Source organism: Scyliorhinus torazame, chromosome 6 (genome assembly GCF_047496885.1).
Source record: "Scyliorhinus torazame isolate Kashiwa2021f chromosome 6, sScyTor2.1, whole genome shotgun sequence".
NCBI lineage: Eukaryota > Metazoa > Chordata > Chondrichthyes > Carcharhiniformes > Scyliorhinidae > Scyliorhinus > Scyliorhinus torazame.
The window spans coordinates 88,238,396-88,263,649 of record NC_092712.1 but is presented as its reverse complement, the minus strand read 5'-3'; the positions used below and the strand labels follow the sequence as shown (position 1 = coordinate 88,263,649).

At 44.4% G+C, this 25,254-nt stretch overlaps 1 protein-coding gene across 1 annotated transcript in view; it reads left to right on the top strand.

Annotated features, from left to right (window-relative positions):
* gad2 (glutamate decarboxylase 2) overlaps window positions 1–25,254 on the top strand; it is a 206,639-nt gene that overhangs the window by 170,207 nt on the left and 11,178 nt on the right. The window contains exons 13-15 of the mRNA XM_072508448.1: window positions 6,742–6,891; window positions 18,974–19,081; window positions 20,273–20,362. Coding sequence (XP_072364549.1) covers window positions 6,742–6,891; window positions 18,974–19,081; window positions 20,273–20,362 — 348 coding nt within the window. The remainder of the gene's footprint in view (window positions 1–6,741; window positions 6,892–18,973; window positions 19,082–20,272; window positions 20,363–25,254) is intronic.

The window sequence follows — 25,254 nt, the reverse complement described above, 5'->3', positions numbered from 1 at the left end:
CTCAATGGAGCAATTGGCCTCCTTCTCCACTGTGGGAATCCTATGGACTTATTTGATATGAAAATCCTCAACTCCACTAGTTTATCTTCTCTTATTTTGATTGTGTATTGAGGGTGACATTGACAAGACTCTTCTTCTTTTACCCTTTTTGCTTCCAGCTTTGTGCTCTATTAGGTGACTGATTAGTTTATCCTTAAGCAGGGTGAAACCTCACCTTGGCCAACCTAATTAGTTTATTATTGTTTTATTATTGACCTGATTAGTTTACCTGATTCCATTATTGTCCATTACTGTATTGTAAACTTCTATGTACCTCATGCATGACGTTTATGTTTATTAAGCAGGAGACCCCGTTAGCTAACATAGTTACCAGAACACAGTGCTTTATCTTTGCTATTGTCTTATTATGGAGTTCAGCAGACAAGAATTACTACGGATGCTGGAATCTGAAACAAATTCAGAAAATACTGGACAATCTCAGCAGGTCTGACAGCATCTGTGGAGAGAAAAGAGAGCTAACATTTTGAGTCTGGATGACTCTTTGTCAAAGCTAGAGGGAACTGGAAATAGGGTCAGATTTATACTGTTGTGGGGCGGCATGGAGCAGTGGGGCTGGATAGGGGGCCAGTGGTAGGTAGAGATTGACAAAGATGTCAAGGACAGAAGACAAAAGGAATGTAAATGGAGTGATTAAGGCTAAGAAGGTTGCTGATCGTGGCACATAAAGAGATTAGAATGTGTGAATGGCAGAACAAAAGTGAGCGGTGTGTCAAAGGGCAACTAGGAACAGATGGTCCAAGTGGAGTGGGGGAGCGGGACCAATAGTGAGGGAAAAACAGATCAATGGAAGAAATGAAAATAAATTGATAGAAATAAAAATCAGGTGAAGGTGAGGAGAGAGTTCACACTCTGAAGTTGTTGAACTCAATGTTAAGTCTGGAAGGCTGTAACGTGCCTAATCGGAAGATGAGGTGCTGTTCCTCCAGTTTGCACTGGGCTTCACTGGAACATTAGAGCAGGCCAAGGACGGACATGTGGACATAAGAGCACGACGGTGAGTTGAAATGGCAAGCAACAGGAAGATCTGGGTCCTGCTTGTGGACAGACCGGAGATATTCTGCAAAGCAGTCACCAAGTCTACGTTTTGTCTCTCCAATGTAGAGTAGACGATGAGGACTGTCTGAGGATACAGCAGGATTTAGATTGTCTGGAGACTTGGGCGGAGAGATGGCAGATGGAGTTTAACCTGGACAAATGTGAGGTAATGCATTTTGGAAGGGCTAATGCAGGTAGGGAATATACAGTGAATGGTAGAACCCTCAAGAGTATTGAAAGTCAAAGAGATCTAGGAGTACAGGTCCACAGATCACTGAAAGGGGCTACACAGGTGGAGAAGGTAGTCAAGAAGGCATACGGCATGCTTGCCTTCATTGGCCGGGGCATTGAGTATAAGAATTGGCAAGTCATGTTGCAGCTGTATAGAACCTTAGTTAGGCCACACTTGGAGTATAGTGTTCAATTCTGGTCGCCACACTACCAGAAGGATGTGGAGGCTTTAGAGAGGGTGCAGAAGAGATTTACCAGAATGTTGCCTGGTATGGAGGGCATAAGCTATGAGGAGCGATTGAATAAACTCGGTTTGTTCTCACTGGAACGAAGGAGGTTGAGGGGCGACCTGATAGAGGTATACAAAATTATGAGGGGCATAGACAGAGTGGATAGTCAGAGGCTTTTCCCCAGGGTAGAGGGGTCAATTACTAGGGGGCATAGGTTTAAGGTGAGAGGGGCAAAGTTTAGAGTAGATGTACGAGGCAAGTTTTTTACGCAGAGGGTAGTGGGTGCCTGGAACTCACTACCGGAGGAGGTAGTGGAGGCAGGGACGATAGGGACATTTAAGGGGCATCTTGACAAATATATGAATAGGATGGGAATAGAAGGATACGGACCCAGGAAGTGTAGAAGATTGTAGTTTAGTCGGGCAGTATGGTCGGCACGGGCTTGGAGGGCCGAAGGGCCTGTTCCTGTGCTGTACATTTCTTTGTTCTTTGTTCTTTGTTCTAGACAGCATTGGTGCAGTAAATGCAAAAAAACAAATTGAAGGAGGTGCATGTGAAGCACTGCCTCACTTGTAAAGGGTGTTTAGGGCCTGAGTTGGTGAGTAGAGAGGAGCTAAAGGGGTAAAATGCTTATCCAAGCATCCAAAAATCGGAATACAGCCTGACCCAAGCTTTTACAACAGCTTGACGTTTCTTGCCACTGTCCCCCATACATTGGAATCTTACATTGACTAAATTATTAGCGATTATGCCTCACTTCTTGGCAGTGTTTAAATTCATATTTCCATATTAAACCACAGGAACCAAAGGAGAAAGTTGGAAATGTGAATGCCCTCATTTAGAAACTGACCTGGCTCAGTTGGTAGTATTCTTACCTTTGATTCAAAAGGTCACACACCAGGACTGATCTAGATATACAGATAAGTGTAGTATTGCTGGATTGGTAGAGGTGGCACATTTAAATCAGACATTAAACCAAAATTTTCCCTGACTACCTGCTCAAATGGATGGAGAAGATCTCATTGGAAAAGCAAGCAGGTCACCCTGTCTCCTGGCCAATATTCTCAGACTCCGTGCAAATGATCTAATATATTAAGTCGTCTGAAGATGTAATATAAATGCTTTCTAACTATCCTAGATCTGGTCCTGCATAATGAGACAGAAATAATTAACAATCTCATAGTTAGGAATCCTCCGGAAGGAGCGATCACAGTATGGTTGAACGTAAAATACAGGTGGTGCATGAAAAGGTGAAATCCAATACATTGTCTTGTGCTTAAACAAAGGAGACTACGATGGGATAAGGGAGGAGTTGGCTAGGGTAGATTGGGAGCAAAGACTTTGTGGTGGGACAATTGAGGAACAGTGGAGGACATTCAAAGTGATTTTTCACAGTGCTCAGAAAAAGTATATACCAGTGAAAAGGAAGGACTGTAGGAAAAGGGATAATCAGGCATGGATATCTAAAGAGATTTAGGAGGGCATCAAATTGAAAGAAAATGCATACAAAGTGGCAAAAGTTAGTGGGAAACTAAAGGATTGGGAAATCTTTAAAGGTCAACAGAAAGCCACGAAAAAAGCGATAAAGAAAAATAAGAGATTATGAGAGCAAACTAGCTCAGAATATAAAAGTAGGTAGCAAAAGTTCGACAAATATAGACAACGAAAAAGAGTAGCTGAGGTAAACATTGGTCCTATAGAGGAGGGGGATTTAATAATGGGAGATTGGGAAATGGCTGAGGCATTGAATAGGTATTTTGTGTCGACCTTCATAGTGGAAGACACAAATAACATGTCAAAAATTGTTGGCAAGGAGGCAGGTGTATGGCAGGTGTGGACCTAGAAATTATCATTCTCACTAAGGAGGTAATGTTGGGCCAACTAATGGGGCTAAACGTACACAGGTCTCCTGGCCCTGATGGAATGCATCCCAGGGTACTAAAAGAGGTGGCGGGGAAGTTGCGGCATAAGATAAAGGTTCATGGTGTTGCGGGTAATGTATTAGCATGGATAGACGATTGGTTAACTATTAGAAAGCAAAGAGTGGGGATAAATGGATGTTTTTCTGATTGGCAATCGGTGGCTAGTGGTGTGCCTCAGAGATCAGTGTTGGGTCGACAATTGTTTACAGTTTACATAGATGATCTGGAGTTGGAACCAAGTGTAATGTGTCAAAGTTCGCAGGTGACACCAAGATGAGTGAAAGAGCCAAGTGTGCCGAAGACATTGAAAGTCTGCAGAGGGATATAGATAGTTTAAGTCAGTGGGCAAGGGTCTGGAAAATGTGAGGTCATCCATTCTGATAGGAATAACAGCAAAATGGACTATTATTTAAATGGTAAAAAATTGCAGGATGCTGCCTTGCAGAGGGACCTGGGTGTCCTTGTGCATGAATCGCAAAAAGTTGGTTTGCAGTTGTAGCAGGTAATTTAGAAGGCAAATGGAATTTTGTGCTTCATTGATAGAGGGATGGAGTTTAAAAGCAGGGAGGTTATGTTGCTGCTGTAAAGGGTGCTGGTGAAGTCACACCTGGGGTACTGTGTACAGTTTTGGTCTCCTTACTCGAGAAAGGATGTACTGCTACTGGAGGGGGTGCAGAGGAGATTCTCTAAGTTGATTCCGGAGTTGAGAGGATTAGCTTATGAGGACAGACTAGGTCGACTGGGACAAAACTGGAATTCAGAAGAATGAGGGGGAATTTTACAGAAACATATAAAATTATGCAGGGAATAGATAAGATAAAAGCTGGGAGGTTGTTCTCACTGGCGGGTGAAGCTAGAACTAGGGGGCACAGCCTCAAAATAAGGGGGTATAGATTTAGGACTGAGCTGAGGAAACTTCACCCACAGGATTGTGAATCTATGGAATTCCATACCCTGTGAAGCAGTTGAGGCTACCTCGTTGAATGTTTTTAAGGCAAACACAGATAGATTTTTGAACAGTAAAGGAATTAAGGGTTATGGTGAGCGGATGGATAAGTGGAGCTGAGTCCACCAAAAAAATCAGCCATGATCACATTGAATGGTGGAGCCGGATGGGATATTCCTGCTCCTAGTTCTTATGCCCTAATGTTCTTCTGTTAACTCTTTCTAAAATTAAAGAAAAAGATTTGTGCAATGTTTACTGCCATTTGTGAGATATTTTCCTCGCTGTATAGTGTGTTGTCTCTCTATACAGTTTATGACTCAATGATCAATCTCTTCTCTTAAAAAATATTGAATCGTCATAGAGAAAGGCGGCAACACTCATTATGGATTAAATCACTCTGTGGCGAATAGGCCGCACCAAATGTTATTTCAGACTAAAACTAGGCTCGCTGTAAGCTGAACTACTGACTTATTACCTGCCAATCTCTCCCATTGTTGAAGCCTCATTTTACCTCCATTATCTAAATATATTGGGAGGGACAGTCCTACTGGCAGGTGCTAGTGCAGTGAGTGTCATCTGTGGTATTTCTCCCTGTTGGCAGGAATGAAAGTGACTTCCCACAAGATCTGGAATGACTCCCTCTCCTCAATATCAATGGCAAGATGGAACTGTCATGATATTGGGCAGGTTAGTTTTGAGTGCCAGGGTGCCATCCTGCCCTGACTCCCACCATTCGGAGGTTCCAATGGCCTGGCGGACCCCCCTCACCCTGGTGCTGTTACGACTGGGCCAAGTTTGTGTGGGCCATTACGAGAATGGCAGGGTCACCCAGGCACAGCCAGTAAGCCCCAGGCACCAGGTGAATCCGGCGTCCAGGTATTTAAATGAGCTGAATTTAAATATGTAAATCTGGATCATGCCCAGTGAGGGCGAGATCCAGATTGCACCGGGTAGAGCGAGTCCATGACTCGCGCAAAGCTTCGGACCGAGCGCAGAACCTGATTTAGGGCTAGCGCGTGATTCACCCAGATCAGTGCCGGGCTCAACGGGGTCCCTGAATCACGCCCAGAATTGCTCAACCAGCTTTTGGTTATTTGAAAAATAGACATCAGTGACTGATTAATAACATTGGGCAAAGAACTGCAAGTAGAAGGGTGATATTTTATATTTGTCACAGATATAGAAAATCGATTTACATTTGGAAGCCTCGGAGAAAAAAATAAAGAACAGGAAAGTTAATGTAATGGGATTTTTTTTTAAATGTGGAAACTGTGAAGCTGACGGGAAAACAGAAACAGGAGCCAGGAAATGATTCAACGTCAAATTCATTGATAGGAACATTTGTTTCAATCGGCAATACAGTACTCAGTACTTCTCATTTTGTGATTGCCTCTGCTGTTCAAACTGAATAAATTAATTAAAATATAATTTCTTCTGATTTTCAATAAGATTCTGCTGATGAACAAATCAGGTAAATACAGCAGGATGTCAGTTCATAGGTGTTATTGAAATAAGAACGGAGAAGGGAGGGATTTTTTTTAACATGCTATTTTGTTTCCTATTCACGGAAAATTGTAAATGGCACAGTGTCACGTGGATAATGCAGTGTCCTCATTCCAGTCATGTTCACTCCCACCAGGGATATTATTCAAATAAAATTCAAATAATCTATTCAAATTTTACAAGCAGCTGTCTATTTTTGTTCTATTTAGCTCAATTTTCTTCACATATGGCTGTTTTTATACTCACTCGTGCTCTTCTTTCTCTCCTTTCTCAACTTCTCAGATTTTCAGTGTAAAAGCATCTTTATCCTTGTCATTTTAAATTATGTTTCATTGCTGTTATTGGCCCTCACCTCCAACATCCGGCATCCATTTCTCTTCAGCCGAACACAAACCACTATTTCAGTGAGACTTGGCCTTTACACAATCTTAAACACAAATTGGGCAGGATATTTAGTCTTAAAAACTAGCAAATGTTTTGCCCCCGATTTTACCATGATGGAGACGCTAGCAGCAGTGATGTTATTCACATGTCCCTTGGCTGGCATATTAAGTATAGCAGGACATTGTGGCTGGGTGGGATTTGTTTTGTTTGAAGGACTGTTCAGTTCCCAAATGTTCTGCCTCTCATGACAGTGGGGGAATAATTCATGGTATGGTTGAGTTAGTGCACATTTTACTATATACTGGGTTTAAACCCTTTTTGTGTTTCCTTTGGGTTCTCAATCATTCGCATTCATATACATCCAGTGCACTTTGCTTTGATCTGTGACAATAGCACAAATTGTATTCATGCTTGTTTGATCCTTTTGCAGGGGCTGCTACAGAATTGTAATCAGATGAATGCCTGCTACCTCTTCCAACCTGACAAACAATATGATTTGTCCTATGACACTGGAGATAAGGCATTACAGTGTGGGCGACATGTGGATATCTTTAAATTGTGGCTGATGTGGAGAGCTAAGGTAGGCGTTCCAATTAGCTATTTCTCATTAATTATATTTTCCTCAAGTGAATAAGGTAGCGGGGAAGGATTGTGACAAAGTAACTGTGATGGATTTCTCATAATCACTTTCTTGAAAGTTGTGCCTCGGTTTGGCGAATCAGTGTATCAGAGTCAGATCCAAGCTCCACACATCCAGCCAGTCTGGTTCTTTATCGAATGCTGCACTGGCCTGTGCCCCAATGAACCAACTTCACACGATGGAGGAAGGTCAGCTCGCATGGATACTTTAATCCCTATGAGTTGTTCAAGATTGAATTTGAACTGAATGGTTTGCTGGACCAATTCCGAGGACATTTAAGAGTCAACCACATGACTGGATAGTCAAGGGGGCAGATTACCGTTTCTAAGGGGCATTCGTGAACCAGATGGGTTTTCAGAACAACTGACAATGACCATCAATAGACATTTTGTTATTGATTTCAAATACCACAATCTGCCACAGTGGGATTTGGGTCGCCAGAGCATTACCCTGGATCTCTGAATTACTACTCCAATGTCAGCACCACTACACCACTAACTCCGAGGTGCAGGAATCTTCATCCTTTGTCACTTCCAGACTGTACAGGAAGACTTCCATTCTCCATTATTCATAAACTTCAGCTCATCCAAAATTCTGTGCCCATATCCTAGCCTGTTGTCAGCTGCCACTCACCTAACACCCCCATCCTCCTCGGCCTACATTGCTCCCAGTTCCCTATAGCCTCAAATCTAAACTTTTCATCCTTGTGTTTAAATCACTTCATAGCCTTGCCATGCCCCATCTCTAGAACTTATCCCAACCACACATACACCCTCCCTCCAAACTGTTCATTCTTGCACATGGGGTTCTTGTGCATGGTCACTTCCCTTTGTCCCATCACTGGGATCCTTGCCTTCAACCACCTCGGCATCATGCTCCAGAAATATCTCTCTAAATTACTCTACCTCTCCATTTCTGTCTTCTCCTTTAGGACGATCCTTAAACCCACCTCTTTGGCCAAGATTTAATCACTCCGCGTAGCATCCTCTTCTTCAGCTACGTACCCTTTTCTTCTGATTATACCTCTGTAGATTTTCGAAGTTTTTGTACATTGAAGGTGTGATGTGAATGCAATTTATCAATATTTCCCTAACTTAGAATGGTGCTCAGAAGCATCTTTGAGCAGAAATAATTAGATTGAAGTGCATCTTCTGCCAGGCAGTTCATGAAATAGATTGATTTGGACTTGGGAGCAGAACTGCTTCGGGTTCTCCTAAATGGTGCGTGGGATGATGTGGTCTGTAAGATTGGCAGAGAAATTAGTTAAATGAACAATGTAAGTGAATGTGTAGGCAGATAATCACGCAATCGCTATTTTCTGGTCATTGTTCTATCACTTGAAATGGTATAGCTTAATGTAGTGGCATGGTGTAACAATGCGTTGGAGCATCGTGAAATGCTGGGACATGATCTAAAATTCAGCCCATTTCCCAATGTTTTGTCATTATCCACTTTTCATGCGCAACTTGAACTTCCTATGGCTCAAATCTTTACTTTGTGCAACAGGAGAGAAAACTAGAAAGGAATTGTTATGACACCCTGAGTCTCCAACCGGGTGTTTGAGAAAGGTTTACCTTTCAGGGAGAGACAAACCCAAAACAACCTCCTTCAATTCCGAGTTCAAAACAAAACTAAATCTGGAAAGACAGTCTCACAGAGGAAGGATCATTCCAGGGAAAAAATGGACCAATCAGCACAATCCATTGATAAGGCCCAGCAATCTGAAACAGTCCATTGGCCGACATCCAAGTCCATCAAGTCGCGTCATCATTGATGTCAAACCAAACAGCACATCCTGCTGGAGTTCCTTTTTTTTTAAATTAAAAGGTGAAGTCCCTCTTAAAGGCCATTAACCTCCCAGATACAAAAATTGAAATAGCAGAATAACAGAAATTAAAAGGCAAAAACAAGGGGCAGACAAGGATTAACAGGCGGATCCTGATAAAAACAGGCAGTAATGGTGTACTGTGAGGAAATGAGTACCTAAAATAAGTGTTGGTCTTTAACAGAATGAGTCTGAGAAATTCATCATGGGAAACAAGGAAATGGCAGAGAGTATGAACAAGGGGCGGCACGGTGGCACAGTGGTTAGCATTACTGCTCATAGCGCCAGGGACCCGGGTTCAATTCCGGCCTCGGATGACTGTCTGTGTGGAGTTTGAATGTTCTCCCCGTGTCTGTGAGGGTTTCCTCCGGGTGCTCCAGTTTCCTCCCACAGTCCAAAGATGTGTAGGTTAGGCGGATTGGCCAGGATAAATTGCCCGTAGTGTCCAAAGGTTAGGTGGGGTAATGGGGTTACAAGGAGTGGGCCTAGTTGGGGTGCTCTTTCAGAGGGTCGGTGTAGACTCAATGGGCTGAAAGGCCTCCTTCTACACTGTAGGGATTCTATGATTTTGTACCCGTCGAAGACACATGCAAAAAGCATCTCAAGAATCACTGAAAAGCAAGCGATAAAATGGAGGAACTTAAAATAATCAAGTTCACTAGAGAAAAAGAAACCAGGAAAATTAATAAGACTAATGGTTGGCAAGGTCCCAAGGCTTCAGCAACAAGCCAGGTTGATAAAGGGATACCAGTAGATGTTGGTCAGAATTTTCTGGCCTCTCCCATCGACAGGATCATCCAATCTCTCTGAAAGTGAACAGATTTTTGGTTAGGCCATCGAATCTCCCACGATGGATCCTGCCCCGAGGATCCTATCCATAATGGATTCGGATTTTCAAAAGGCATTTGATAAGGTGCCACATTAAAGATTACTGTACATGATTAGAGCTCTCAGCAAATAAAGGCAGGGAGTTGGGATTAATGGTTCAATGAAGAGTGCTGGAAAGAATACCAAAAGAAACATCAGGCATATCTAAAACTGAGCTGTTAACCTGATAAAGTTGTAACACAGAACTACTTACATGCAAAACATCAGAAGCAGCATGCAATTGACAGAGCTAAGTGATCCAATAGCCAAATGATCAGATCAAAGCCCTGCAGTCCTGCCATATCCAATCGTGAATAGCGGTGGACAATTAAACAAACAACTACAGCAGGAGGCGCCACAAATATCCCCATCCACAATGATGGGGAGCCCAGCATATCTGCGCAAAACACAAAGTTCAAGCATTTGCAACCATTTTCATTCAGAAGCCTTAAGTGGATGATCCATCTCAACCTCCTCATCCTGAGGTTCTCAGCATCACAAGTGCCAGTCTTCAGCCAATTTGATTCATTCCATGTGGTATCAAGAAACAATTGATGCATTTGATACTGCAAAGACTATAGACCCTGGTGACATTCTGACAGTAGTACTGAACGCTTGTGCTCCAGAACTAGGAACGCCTTAAGCCAAGCTGTTCCAGTACAGCTACAAGATTGGCAGCTACCCAACAATGCAGAAAATTGCCCAGGTATGCCCTGTTCACAAAAAGCAGGACAAAGCCAACCCAGCCAAATATTGGTACATCGACCATCAGTAAAGTGATGCAAGGGGTCATCGACAGTGCTATCAGGGTTTGAGTTCCACTGACTACAAAGGAAGATGATTGTAATTGTTGTCGGTCAATCAACGCAGTCCCAGGATATCACTGCAAGAGTATCTCTGGGTGGTGTCTGTGGTGTTCTTTGTGATTCAGTTGTCAGGATGGATGTTGTAGTGTTCACAAAGACCACAGAAGCTAAGTTCATTAACAAAGCTAACTTTTACTTACACTACTTTTCAAAGCTTGACCACTTACTCCTACAGTAAACAATATAGTAATCTGCAATCTACACTCGACTAACACCAGTCTCTACACTCTATCTATAACTGTACTCAACACTCTCTTACTGCTCCTCTCCAACCTTCTCCTAGAAGCCTGTGAGTCAGTGCTTTATATGGGCGGCACGGTAGCACAGTGGGTAGCACTATTGCTTCACATCGCCAGGGTCCCAGGTTCAATTCCCAGTTTGGGTCACTGTCTGTGCAGAGTCTGCATGTTCTCCCTGTGTCTTCATGGGTTTCCTCCGGGTGCTCCGGTTTCTTCCCACAAGTCCCAAAAGACGTGCTGTTAGGTAATTTGGACATTCTGAATTCTCCCTCAGTGTACACGAACAGATACCGGAATGTGGCGACTCGGGGATTTTCACAGTAACTTCATTGCGCTTTCAAGTCTGACGACCCTGACCTATATCAGAAATCCTGGTACGACATATGGAAAGCCATCAGGGATGCAAAAAGACAATATTGCATCAAACTAGAGTCCCAGGCCAACAACACAAATGCATGGCGACTATGTCAGGGCCTACACAGGATCACAGGCTATAAAGCAAGGCCAGGAGGAATATCTGGGGCTGGAGCATCCCTACCCAATGATCTGAACAAGTTCTATGCCCGCTTTGAGCAGTCAGCCAATGCATCAGTGCCACCCGTCCCATCAGCCCTGGACACACCCTTACCCACTATTACAGCCTCAGGGGTAAGAGCTGCCTTCTTGAAAGTGAATCAGCGGAAAGTGACGGGCCCCGACGGAGTCCCTGGGCGAGCACTCAGAGCCTGCGCAGACCAGCTGGCGGGTGTATTCGCAGATATCTTCAACACCTCACTCCTCCGTTCTGAGGTCCCCACCTCCTTCAAGAAGACCACCATAATACTAGTACCAAAGAAGAACAAGGTAGCCTGCCTCAACGCCTACCGACCGCTGGCCCTGACGTCTGTTATCATGAAATGCTTTGAGCAGCTAGTCATGAGTTGGATCACTGCCAGCCTTCCAGACGTCATCGATCCCTGCAGTTTGCCTATCACCGCAACCGGTCCACAGCAGATGCTATCTCCCTGGCTCTACAATCAATACTCGAACACCTCGGCAACAAGGACACCTATGTCAGACTGCTGTTCATCGACTACAGCACCGCCTTAAACGCCATTATCCCGAAAAGACTAATAGCCAAACTCTGCAATCTTGGACTTGACCCCTCCCTATGCAGTTGGATTCTTGACTTCCTCACCAACAGACCGCAATCTGTCAGGACAGTCAACAGCACCTCCTCCACATTAGTCCTCAACACCGGGGCCCCGCAAGGATGTGTGCTCAGTCCTCTACTCCCTATACACACATGACTGTGTGGTAAGATTTAACTCTAACTCAATCTATAAGTTTGCGGCTGATATGATTGTAGTGGGCCGTATCTCAAATAACGATGAATCAGACTACAGAAGGGAGATAAATCATTTGGTTGCATGGTATACCGAAAACAACCTCTCACTAAATGTAAGAAAGACCAAGGAACTGATCATCAACTTCAGGAAGCATAACCCGACACACACTCCCGCCTGCATCAATGGTTCTGAAGTGGAGATGGTCAATGGCTTTAAGTTCCTGGGGGTCACCATCACCAACAGTCTGTCCTGGTCCACTCACATTGATGCGACCGTCAAGAAAGCCCAACAACGTCTCTACTTCCCACGGAAGCTAAAGAAATTCAGCATGTCTGCATCGACTCTCACAAACCTCTACAGATGTGCGATAGAGAGCATCCTATCCGGCTGCATCACAGCCTGGTATGGCAACTGCTCGGTCCAAGATCGCAAGAAACTGCAGAGTGTGGTGAACTCAGCCCAACGCATCACACAAGCTTTCCACCCCCACATTGATTCTGTATACACCTCTCGCTGCCTCAGGAAGGCAGACAGCATTATCAGAGACCTCTCCCACCCAGGCATTGCCTTCTTCCAGACCCTTCCATCAGGCAGAAGGTACAGAAGCCTGAAGACTCGCACATCCAGACATAGGAACAGCTTCTTCCCCACAGCTACAAGACTCCTCAATAACTCCCCATCGGACTGATCTGTTCCCAGTAAGAACACTGTTCACAACGCCCTATGCTGCTCTTGCTCATGTATTTGCTTTGTTTGGCCCTTGTTCCACACGAGAACCAATCACTGTTTGTCGATGTACCATTTGTCAATGTTCTCTGTTGATTATTCTCTTTGTCTACTATGTACGTACTGTGTACGTTCCCTTGGACGCAGAATAATACTTTTCACTATACTTTGGTACATGTGACAATAAATCAAATCAATTGCAATGTTAATGTAAGCCTACTTGTGACAATAAAGATTATTTTAAAAATCTAGCTCCATCTAGTGGTTAATTCTGATAATACATTAGCCTTTGTATTCTGAATATTTCACATAATGTCACAGTGTCCCAGGCCCAATCATCTTCAGCTGACACATCAATGACTTTCCCTCAATAATAAGGCCAGAAGTAAGGTTGTTTGTTGCCAATTGCACAATATTCAGCACCATTAACAATTCCCCAGATACTGGTGCAGCAAGACCTGGATAACGTTCAGGCTTTAACTGATAAGTGGCAAGTAACGTTCATGCCACACATGTGTCAAACAAGTGTCATCTCCAGCAAGAGAGAATCTAACCATCACCCTTTGATGTTCAACAGCATTACCATGGTTGATTGTCCAACTTCCTTGGAGGTACCATTGATCAGAAACTGAACTGGACCAGCCATATAAATATTGTGGCTATGAGAGCAGATCAGGGGGGCGGGATTCTCTACACCCACGCCGAAGTGGCCGCGCCGTGGTGAACGCCGTCGAGGTTCACGACGGCGCAGAACGATTCAGGCCCTGACAATGGGCCAGTATCGGGGCCGCGTCATCTACCCGCGCCAGACCTTGTCGCCCGCGTAAAAGCGGCGCCGCATAGATCATAGAATCATAGAATCATAGAATTTACAGTGCAGAAGGAGGCCATTAGGCCCATCGAGTCTACACCGGCTCTTGGAAAGAGCACCCTTCCCAAGTTCAGCACCTCCAGCCTATGACCCAAGCCGGAATCGAACCTGGGACCCTGGAGCTGTGAAGCAATTGTGCTACCCACAATGCTACCGTGCTGCCCCTAGATGACGCGGCCGGCGCCGCATAACGGACGTCATCCGCGCATGCATGGGTTGGCCGGCGCCAACCCGCGCATGCGTGGTTGCCGTCCTCTCTACGTCCGCCCCGCAAGAAGATGGCGGACTGATCTTGCAGGTCCGCGGAAGGAAGGAGGTCCTCCTTCAGAAAGGACGGCCCGACGATCGGTGGGCACCGATCGCGGGCCACCCCACATTTGAGGTACCCCCCGGTGCAGTATCCCCCCTCGCCCCCCCCACAGGCCGCCCCTCCAGTGTTCACGCACCGCCCATGACTGCAGCGACCAGGTGTGGATGGCGCCGGGGGGAACCCGCCGTTTTGGCCTGGCCGCTCGGCCCATCCGGGCCTCCGAATAGCGGGGGTGCCGGAGAATCGCCATTTTCGGTGTCTCCGGCGATTCTCCGGCCTGCGGCCCGCGAAACTCGACCGGGCCGTTCCCGCCGCTTGGGAGAATCGCGGGAGGGCGTCGGACCGGCGGCCCCGGAAATTTTGGGGCCCAGGCGATTCTCCCAACCGGCGTGGGAGTGGAGAATTGCGCCCCCATGGTTGGAATTCTGTGATGAGTAACTCAGCTTCTGACTTCTCAAAGCCTATCCAATATCTACAAGGCACAAATCAGGAGTGTAATGGAATACTCACCACTTGTCAGCATGAGTGTGGCTCCAACAGCAGTACCCCCTCCCTATCCAGGACAAAGCAAAGCACTTGAGAAACACCCCATCTACCACCTTAAACATTCACTCCCCTCCACCACCAATGCACAATGACAGCAATGTGTATCATTTACAAGGTAAACAGCAGGCATCTTCAACACCACCTTCCAAACCAGACAGCTCTACCATCTAGAGGTACAATTGCAACAGACATATGGGGCGAGATTCTCTGACCCCCCCCGCCGGGTTGGAGAATCGCCGGGGGCTGGTGTGAATCCCGCCTCCGCCGGTTGCCGAATTCTCCACCACCGGATATTCGGCGGGGGCGGGAATCGCCCCCGCCAGTTGGCGGGCCCCCCCCCCCCCCCGCGATTCCCGCTGCTAAAATGCCTGTCCCGCCGGCGTAGATTAAACCACCTACCTTACCGGCGGGACAAGGCGTCGCAGGCAGGCTCCGGGGTCCTGGGGGGGGGGGTGCGGAGTGATCTGGCCCCGGGGGGTGCCCCCACGGTGGCCTGGCCCGCGAAAGGGGCCCACCGATCCGCGGGCGGGCCTGTGCCGTGGGGGCTCTCTTTCCCTTCCGCCTTCGCCACGGTCTCCACCATGGCGGAGGCAGAAGAGACTCCCTCCACTGCGCATGCGCGGGAATGCCGTCAGCGGCCGCTGACGCTCCCGCGCATGCGCCGCACGGAGATGTCATTTCCGCGCCAGCTGGCGGGGCACCAAAGGCCTTGTCCGCCAGCTGGCGGGGCACCAAAGATGCGGAGCATTCCGCACCTTTGGAGCGGCGCGATGCCCGACTGATTTGCGCCATTTTGGGCGCCAGTCGGCGGACATCGCGCTGATACCGGTGAATTTCGCCCATGGTAACACCTCCATTTGGAAGTTCCCCTCCAAGCCAGACAACATCCTGACTTAGAATTATATCACTACTCCTTCATTGTCACCGAGTCAAAATCCTGAAATGCCCTCCCTAACAGCACTGTGGCTGTACCTACAACACATGGACTGCAGTGTCGTGTTGGGGGTTCTGATGCACAAATGATCCAACACGGCTGTAGATGGTACAACTCTGTTTTATTGTCTAAACAACGGTAACAACTAACTACTGGCTTGGGTACGTGCTTCACCAGCTAACCTGTGGACCCAGCCCTATCACTATCTTGGTGAGGCACTCAGCACATGGACTATGTCTGAGTGGCGCGCTGTGAGCTCTGTGCTCTGAGCTATCTCCTGGTAGAATCAGCGGGAACTGTGGTGTTCCCTGTTTTATAGTGCGTGTGCTCTCACTGGTGATTGGCTGCGATGTTATGTGTGTGCTGGTTGGTCCAACTACCTGTCCATCAGTATGTGTGTGATTGTACCATGATATGCTGATGTGGATATCATGACATGCAGCAGTTCAAATAGGTGGCACATCTCACCCTATCAAGGAAATCTAAGGATAGATAATTGGCCCAGTGCTACAACAATCAGTACTGGGCCTCAATCCTTTACTATCTATACTAATTACGAGGATGTCGGAACTGATTGTATTGTCGCTAAATTTGCTGACAGTTCAAAAATAGATAGGAAAGCAAGTGTTGACGTGGATACAAGATTGCAAAGGGATATAGATTAAATGGATTGGCAGATGAACTAATACTTGGGAAATTGTGAGGTTGTCCATTTTGGTAGGAAGAAAAGAAAATGAGAATACTATTTAAATGGAACAAGACGACAGAATGCTGCCGTACAGATGGATCTGGATGTCCTAGTAGATGAATCACAATATGTCAGCATGCCGCATTAGGACGGCAAATGAAATGTTAGCCTTTATTGCAAGGGGGATTGAGTATAAAAGTAATAACGTCTTGCTACAACAATGCATTGGTAAGACCACACCTACAGTACTCCATAAAATGTTGGTTTCTCCTTATTTAAGGATGGATACATTTACATTGGAAACAGTTCAAAGAATGTTCATTTGGCTAATTACTAGGATGAGGGGTTTGTTTTACAATAATAATAATCTTTATTAGTGTCACAAGTCGGCTTATATTAACACTGCAATGAAGTTACTGTGAAAATCCCCGAATCGCCACATTCCGGCACCTGTTCGGGCATACTGAGGGAGAATTCAGAATGTCCAATTCACCTAACAAACATATATTTCGGGACTTGTGGGAGGAAACCAGAGCACCCGGAGGAAATGCACACAGTTTTGGGGAATGTGCAGACTCCGTGCAGACAGTGACCCAAGCCGGGAATCAAACCCAGGTACCTGCCACTGCAGGTACCTGCCACTGTGAAGCAACAGTGCTAACCTCTGTGCTACCATGCCGCCCCATAAGGAAAGTTTGAGCAAGGTTGGGCTTATACTCATCGTAGTTTAGAAGAACGAGAGGTGACTTTATTGAAACATATAATATTCTGAGGTCGTTTGAAGGGGTAGTTCCTGAAAGGATGTTTTCCCTCATGCAGAATCTAGAATTAGGGATGTACAATTTTAAAATGAGAGGTCTCGCATTCAAGATAGAAATGGGGCAGAATTGTTTCTCACAGAGGGTCATTAGTTTTTAAGAATTCCCTTCTGCAGGGCTATTGAATACATTCAAGCCTGAACTAGACAGATCTTTGATCTAAAGGGGAGTCAAGGGTTACGGATGACGAGCAGGAGTCAAGGCCACAATCTGATCAGCCATGAATGGTGGAGCAGGCCGGATTTCAGCTCCTATTTCTTATGATCTTCTAGCTGTGACAGTAGACCATTGGACAAACAATGAGATATCTGTGGAAAATGTTGCAGGTTACTATTCTATTCTTCTGATCTAAAGCAGAGACAAAGAAGGCAGCTCAAGTTAAAACCAGTTATTCATCTTTATTGAAGGTCAAACATTATACTGAAGCCAAAGGATAAACTAGCAGATAAAATAATATGCTCTTTAAAGTTATTTTCTGATGTCAACGTTCAAGCAGTTCAGAACTCTTACAGACTTTTATATTTCCAGAATTACCAACTGAGTATGTGTAGTATATACGGATTTATAGGACAATGGAGATCAACACATTGCTGTATTGTTCCTAAAAAGCTTTATCTGTCAAGATCAGAAATTTCCAGAACTAGCTCATTTACTTCAACCTCCACTGTTTCTAAGACTTCAGGGCTGTCAGTTTAAAAATCCTGATTTCATGTTGGCTCTTGCACGTTCAAGTCAAAGCTCATTATGTTACAATGGGCTAGAGGTTTGTGATTCAGGAGGGTGTCCTGATAGAACAGCCATTACAGTCTGACTTGTATTCGCACACCGGGGTTGTTATTAGTGTCATTGATGGAGACTAGCAGCATTTTCATTTTAATATCCAGGCCAAGGTGTCTGCGTGTTTGGGTCCCTTATAAACAAGTTACCATTTGAGGGGACAAAGGGCCTGAAAATTCAATAACACCTGTACCAAATCTGAGTCAGCAATTCTTTTTGATGCATAGAGGCATATCTGGGGGGAGAAGTGTGTGGGGAGTGGGTGTGGGGAGGGCTAAAGCATTGGAACAATACGTGAGAACCTCAATTAAATATACTTACCTTGAGTTTTTTCAACACTGCCTCCAGCAGTCCTTTTAAGCTTTGATAATTGGACTTCTTTATGTAAAATGTAATTGGGCATGGACTTGCGCAGTGTATGCCACACCAGTTGGAACTCCATAATGGCATCATCTCAAATAGCAGATCTTTATGAGGTTACTAGTTCCAGGCCTGAGTCAAAGTGGTATGTGGGAAGGATGTTGGCAGTCACGTGGATCAAAGACAACCCATGTGGTGAAATTCTAGATGATATTACCATGGGAAAGTGGTGAGAGAAAAGACCAGTCGCTATCTCACAGTAGCAGAAAGTTACCCTTAATCGCTACTACGCACCTCCGATGTTTGGGTTTCAGAATGGGACTTGTCCAGTTCCAAGAACTGTTCACCCAGCCTCTACAGCCACCTCCCCCCACCCTTATTCGATTCTGGATGGTCACTGTGGTGTTCTCAACTTTTCTTTACCTGGATAGCTTGGATGCGTAGGGTTGAATAAAGAACACCAAATTTTGTTAACAAACAAAACTAATTTATTAACACTACTAACTAAGATTCGTATGCATTCCTAAAGTGCAAGGTTACTATATTAAACTATGCTATCTCTAACTACAGAACTCTCAAGTACACAACCGTTCCTATGCCTCACCATCTTCTACTACCTTCTAACTCCTACAAGGCTTAGCATCAATGCCTTATATACTTGTAACTGTAGCTCCCTCTAGTGGCTACTCTAGACATTTCATTAACTCTTGCAGTTCTTACATTTATGAAAGTACCACAGTCACTGGTGCAGAAAGACCCATCCAGGAAAATCAGGGAGCAGCGAACTTCCAAAGGTGCCCAACGTTTTGTTAATATGCTTGCGTCACGACTGATCTAAGGCAAATTAAACTTTTACCTTTCTTGCAGGGGACCATGGGATTTGAGGCTCAGATTGACAAGTGTTTGGACCTTTCAGATTACTTATACAACAAAATAAGGAACAGAGAAGGATTCGAAATGGTGCTTGATGGGAAAGTATGTTTAAATTTATTTTCAGTTACTAAGATGGAAGCGTTAAAATCAAACTCCTTCAATGGCGGGCATACAAAACTCAATTTGACACTAAATATGAATATATTGAATATAGTTTACTCCAGTTCTATTCACATATGGAACCCGTGAAATAGTGACGCTATATTTTGATGACGTGGAGTAGATCTTCTTTCTAGTTCTGATAAACTATTATTTCTGCTGCTGAGCCAACTTCCAGTGTTCAGAGCTGCTGTCAACCCCAATGATCTGCCCTTGAGCTCGACAACCTGCCCTTTTCCTCTGAATTACCCCCGACTCCACAAAACTGTTTTACAGCTTTCTGATCCTGGGCTAGGCTCCCTCCGAGAGATGGATATAGAGGGTTGTCACCGTATCACTAATTGTTTTGGTATAAGACAGAGCCAAGTCACGCAACATCTCGTGCATGGCAGCATTTATAAAAATGAGAAGCACTTGCCGATCATTGTTGGACTATACTTCAAACCTTGCTGTCTGATCTGAAAGTAAAAGAACAATTGCAGCTCTGAGGTAAAAGATGCAACAACTGTTTCCACCTCAGACAATCGGGAACAGCAATTTAGAAAGACAGGGATTGTAAGCTCACTAGATGTGAGCTATATAGCTCACTCACATGGTGCAGAGTTTACCTCGTGTGAGGCAGCACGCCAGCAGTACAGCCTCACAATCCCCGCCCCAAATATCGGGAGGGGGGAGCAGGGAGTCATAATTGCAAAGGTAAAAAGAGTGCGGGACAAGCATAAGAAACTGTGTAACAATTCAGGCAGGGGTCAGTGTAAAACGCAGTGTGAGATTCAGTATAACGAAAGGCATGAATTAAGGTAAAAGTCCACGGAAGACAGATACAATCACAAGAATCAAAGTTAATATCAGAGCATGATTCAGAATAATAACCAGAGTGGAAATCAGGGTAAGATTCAGCAGGAAGACTTGCTCCACTTCATTGTTTGTAGTGGAATGAAACACAGAGGAAACCTCCTTTCAATGCATGTATGGTGTGTATAGGAAGCTGAATAACTCCATTCAATAGCATCAGGATTTAAATATCATTTAGTGAAGTGTTAGATTAAATGGTTTAAGTACGTGCTATTCACTTTAAACAAGTTAATAGTCAGATGATTGAATGATCGTTTATGCCCTGTTTCTGTTGTTCAGCCACAACATACCAACGTCTGCTTCTGGTACCTGCCTCACAGTATTCGACACCTACCTGATAATGAAGAACGAAGGAGTTTGCTCCTGAAGGCAAGTCTGTTTTCATTTATAATGTGTCGGGACAACACAATTTAGGGTTTCCAGCCTATTGAAGAATAGGATGAGGCAATTACATTGAATTTACTTTGAATGGAGGTGAGGGGTGAGGGTTTGTCTCAGTGATCAGCAGTTGTCTGTTACAATATAGACAAGGAACATCACCACATTTAGACGCAAAGAGTAATAGAAGTTTGGGACTCTCTTTTGCAAATGTTAGTTGATGGTAAATCAGTTGTTAATTTGGAATCTGAGATTGATAGATGTTCGTTAACAAGGTATCACATCTTCCTTCCAAATGCTTTTCTTCAACAACCAACATTGTGACTTTACATGGCCTAGTTTCTTACAGTGAAAATATTTGAAACTTTTCATTTCTCTTCCACCCTCTTGGATTTCCTTTTTAATCCGAGGTACACTCTCCTTATTATCTCTCATCAAATCTCCTTTACCTCTACCACTTGAGTATTTCTCTTTTCCACTGTTTTTATCCCTCACAGGCTGAGACTGATGTCGGAAACCAAACTTTGATTTATGAACTAATTCATCATCACCTGCCATTTCTGCTGCTAACCTTGCAGTTTTAACCCTCTGCTTGTCCACATGAGTTCTCACTACATCAGGAATTGAATTTTTAAACTCCTCCAAAAGTATAATTTCTCTGAGAGCTTCATATGTTTGGTCTATTTTCAAAGCCCTTATCCACCTATCAAAATTACTCTGTTTGATCCTTTCAAACTCCATGTATGTTTGACCAGGTTCTTTCCTTAAATCTTTAAAACTTTGTCTGTAGGCTTCAGGCATTAGTTCATATGCACCTAAGATAGATTTTTTTCACCTCCTCATACGTCCTAGATACCTCCTCTGATAGTGATGGAAACACTTCACTAGCTGTACCTACCAACTTTGTTTGAATCAGTAATACCCACATGTCCTGTGGCCATTTCATTTGTTTAGCTACCTTCTCAAATGAAATGAAATAGGCTTCCATCTCCTTCTCATCAAACCTTGGCAATGCTTGGACATATTTAAATAGATCCCCACCTAGCCTTCAACTACGACGCTCAAGCTTATTATCCTCATCACTCTCCTCAAACTGTACGTTTCCCTTTACATCCGCCAATTTTAACTGACTGTCATGTTTCATGGCCATTTTCTGAAGTTCAAACTCTCTCTCTTTTTCCCTTTCCTCTCTCTCCTTTTCTTTTTCTTCTCTATCTCTTTCTCTCTCTTTTTCTTGTTCTCTGATCTGTACCTCCCTTTCTCTTTCTTTCTGTTCTGCCAGGGCTATTCTTTCTTTTTTCCTTTCTTCTCTCTTTTACTCTCATTTCATATTCAAGCTGCTTTAATTCTTTTTCACGTTCAAGTTGCTTGATTTGTAACTGAATTTTTGCCATTTCCCATGAGTCCGACTGTATCTCAGGCAATTTTAAATGCTCAGCTACCGCCGTAAGTACCTCATCTTTTCGTATTCTGTCAGGTAATGTTAACTGCAATGTTTTTGCCAAATCTAAAAGCCTGTTTTTGTCTCTGTCCGTAAGGTACTGCGTGTGACATTCTCCACTCCCAAAAACTTCAGAGCCTCTGAAAGAGCATTTGTCCACAACACACTCTCTACTTAAACTGGAATACCACACCTGAAAAGCAAACACAAATATGCTCACCCCTTATTGCCTTTAAGTTCACTAAGCCAACAAATCACAAAAGATAGACTTTTATCCCACGAGCCCCCAGTTTGTTATGGGCCAGGATTTAGAGAACACCAAAGTATATCATGGAGTTCACCTGACCCACAACTGTTAATAGATTTTGGTTATGGGGAGCACAAGGGCCCACTTTACAGGTGTGATGCAACAGAGATCTAAAGTATTTTTAAAACAAACAATGTTTATTCTATGCATCTAATTAATATTTTATAAACCCACAGAAAACATCTTACCAACTACTAACACTGATAACCCCCCAAAAAGATACAGTACTCTATAGGTAACCCTTAGTAACTTTCCTAACAGCATCCATAAGCCAAAACACCTTTTAACAAAGACAGTAGGTTTGAATTCTCTACAGAGAACAGTTATCACTTTTAAATTATCAAGTGATCTAAACACCTTGTTTTACATACAGAGAGACACCAGTATACATCTGCTTGGTTTGAATGCAGCTCTCCAACTGAAAGCGATACGAGAGCCAAAAAGAGCTTCTAGCTCAAAACGAAAGTAAAAAGCAGAATCACATTCCAGCTCCACCCACACAATGACACCACTGCAGCCATTTGATAAAACAAACTTTTCTTAAAGGGACTCTCACATGACACATTTAATCGGGCAGTAGGATGGAAGGTAGGGACCACATTGCCTTTGTGCATCCACCCAAATTAAATCTATGGCAGGAATGCCGGTGGATGGTTATCCCACCCTACTATGGGTTTAGGATTACCTCATAAACCCCCTCCCGCCCTCACCCCACATGACTTAATGATAACATTATTTTTCAGGGTGGAGGAAATGGGTAAAAATGAGCGTGCTGTGATGAGTAAAAATGTAAATGTAGCCACAGTCCCAGAGGCTGCTCTCTACCTTTAGAGAGAGCTGACTGGTGGTTGTTTAACCTGAGGGTCACCGCATCTCAGGTGAAGGACAAAGTTGAGAAGGCAGGGTCTTTGTGAATAATCTCAGCCGGTACGGAAATCGAACCGATGCTTGTTGGCCGGCACCGATGCCTCACAAACCAGCCCGTCCAGCCAACTGAGCTGACCAATCTGCTCCCCGAGTATTATGCAAAATACAGCTATTCTTTTGCATTGTGGCAGAAACATTTGCAAGTTATATTAGCCGCACTGGAATTCATACAGATCATACAGATCAAAAATGATTAGGCCATGAAAACTCTAACTGGTCCCCAAGACCAATTAACCCCAAGACAAATATAACAGTCACATTAATCATATTTGAACAGGTTGAAAACAGAAGAATAAATCTGTGGATTTTTTGACATGCTTTCACCATATGTTAAGCGGCAAAGTCAAGTTTCATTGATGCAGGTCAGGAAACCAAAACAAAATTTGTGGTTTGATTGATCTTTAGAAATGTTGTCCTTCACGTCTTGAGAGGGAGTGCATTTTGGATAGACATTTAGAACTAGCGGAAAACACTTGAACTAGCAGAACGATATGCACAGATATGGATTCTAGGCAACACATCACAATTAGCTGGATGAATTGCATCAGGCAAGGCAAATTGTAATCAAATCAGTCAACATTAATAACATGTTACTGCGACTACCGTGGAACGTCAGTGGTCTGCTAATAAGAAAAATGCTATGATTGTGGGAAACACAATCACATCTTCTGGTACAGTTACTTGTTGGGCCCATTTTATTTCTAATTTTGTTAAGAGTTATCGAACCCTTGCAAGGAATATCATTTAAAAGAAGCATCTTAAAATAGAACGACAAATTGTGATCACAATCCATCTTCAGAACAAGTAAACAGTGATGATTTATCTAATGTCCTTTCGGGAAGGAAACCTGCCACCCTTCCATGGTCTTGCCTGTAAGTGAGTGTGAACCCACACCAGCATGATTTACTTTTAACATACCAGCTCAGATGTGCCTCTCAATGCCAGGGACCTAGGTTCAATTCTGGCCTCGGGTGACTGTTTGTGTGGAGTTTGCACTTTCTCCCAGTGTCTGTGTGGGTTTCCTCCAGGTGCTTTGGTTTCCTCCCACAGTCCAAAGATTACCAGGTTAGATGGATTGGCCATGCTAAATTGACCATAGTGTCCAGGGATGTGCAGGTTAGGTGGATTGGCTATGGTCAACACGCAGGGTTACAGGGATGAGGGGGGGTGGAGTGGGCCTAGGTAGAGTGCTCTTTCGGAGGGTCAGTGCCAACTCGATGGGCTGAATTACCTTCTTTTGCACAGTATAGATTCTATGGCCTAACGAACATTCAGTTATATCAAACCACCGAGGTCGCCCCAACATTCCATGCTCTGGGTAAAATAGTGGTGGGGATGGAATGAGTCCCTTAAGAAACCATTATTTGGCCACTTAAGGACCCCAATATGTCCAAGAGACAGCTTTATGCTCACTGTGAAATGGGAGATAGTGGGTGGGTGGGAAGGCCGCTCTCCATGTTATGAGGGCACCCCCTCCCACCTCACTGTAAAATACAATTGTTCAAAAAAAGATGAGGTCATTAATTTTGTAGGGGCAGCACGGTGACACAGCGGTTAGCACTGCTGCCTCACAGCGCCAGAGACCCGAGTTCAATTCAGGCCTTGGGTGACTGTGTGGAATTTACACTTTTCCCCCGTATCTGCGTGGGATTCCTCTGGGTGCGCTGGTTTTCTCCCGCAGTCTAAAGGTGCGCAGGTTAGGTGGATTAGCCGTGGTAAATTGCCACTTAATGTCCAAAGATGTGCAGGTTAGGTGGGTGATGGGGTTATGGGGTGAGGGTGGGTGTTCGGGTGAGTGAGCCTAGGTAGAGTACTCCTTCAGAGGATCGTTGCAGATCCGATCGGCTGAATAGTCTCCTTCTGCACTGCAGGAATTCTATGGTTCTATGGTTCTAACACTCTGTACCCATGGAACTCAGTATAGCTACTATTTTGTTTCAAAGTTTGCATGTTAAACCTTCATAAGTGTACTTACATGATTATTTAAAAAAAAATATGCATCAAGAGTTTCCTTTTTGATGGTTATGTCACCATAAGTGCAGTGAGATGCAAAATACGGCCCCCACCCACCACTGCCCTCCCGCTGGCCCCCAACTGTCACCCCGTTGGCAGTCAGCCAGTTGAAAGACTTTTGGCTGATGCCATAACCATGACCACGGAAAAACCATCATTAACCTTCCTGTGGGACAAGCTTACCGGGTATGGGGC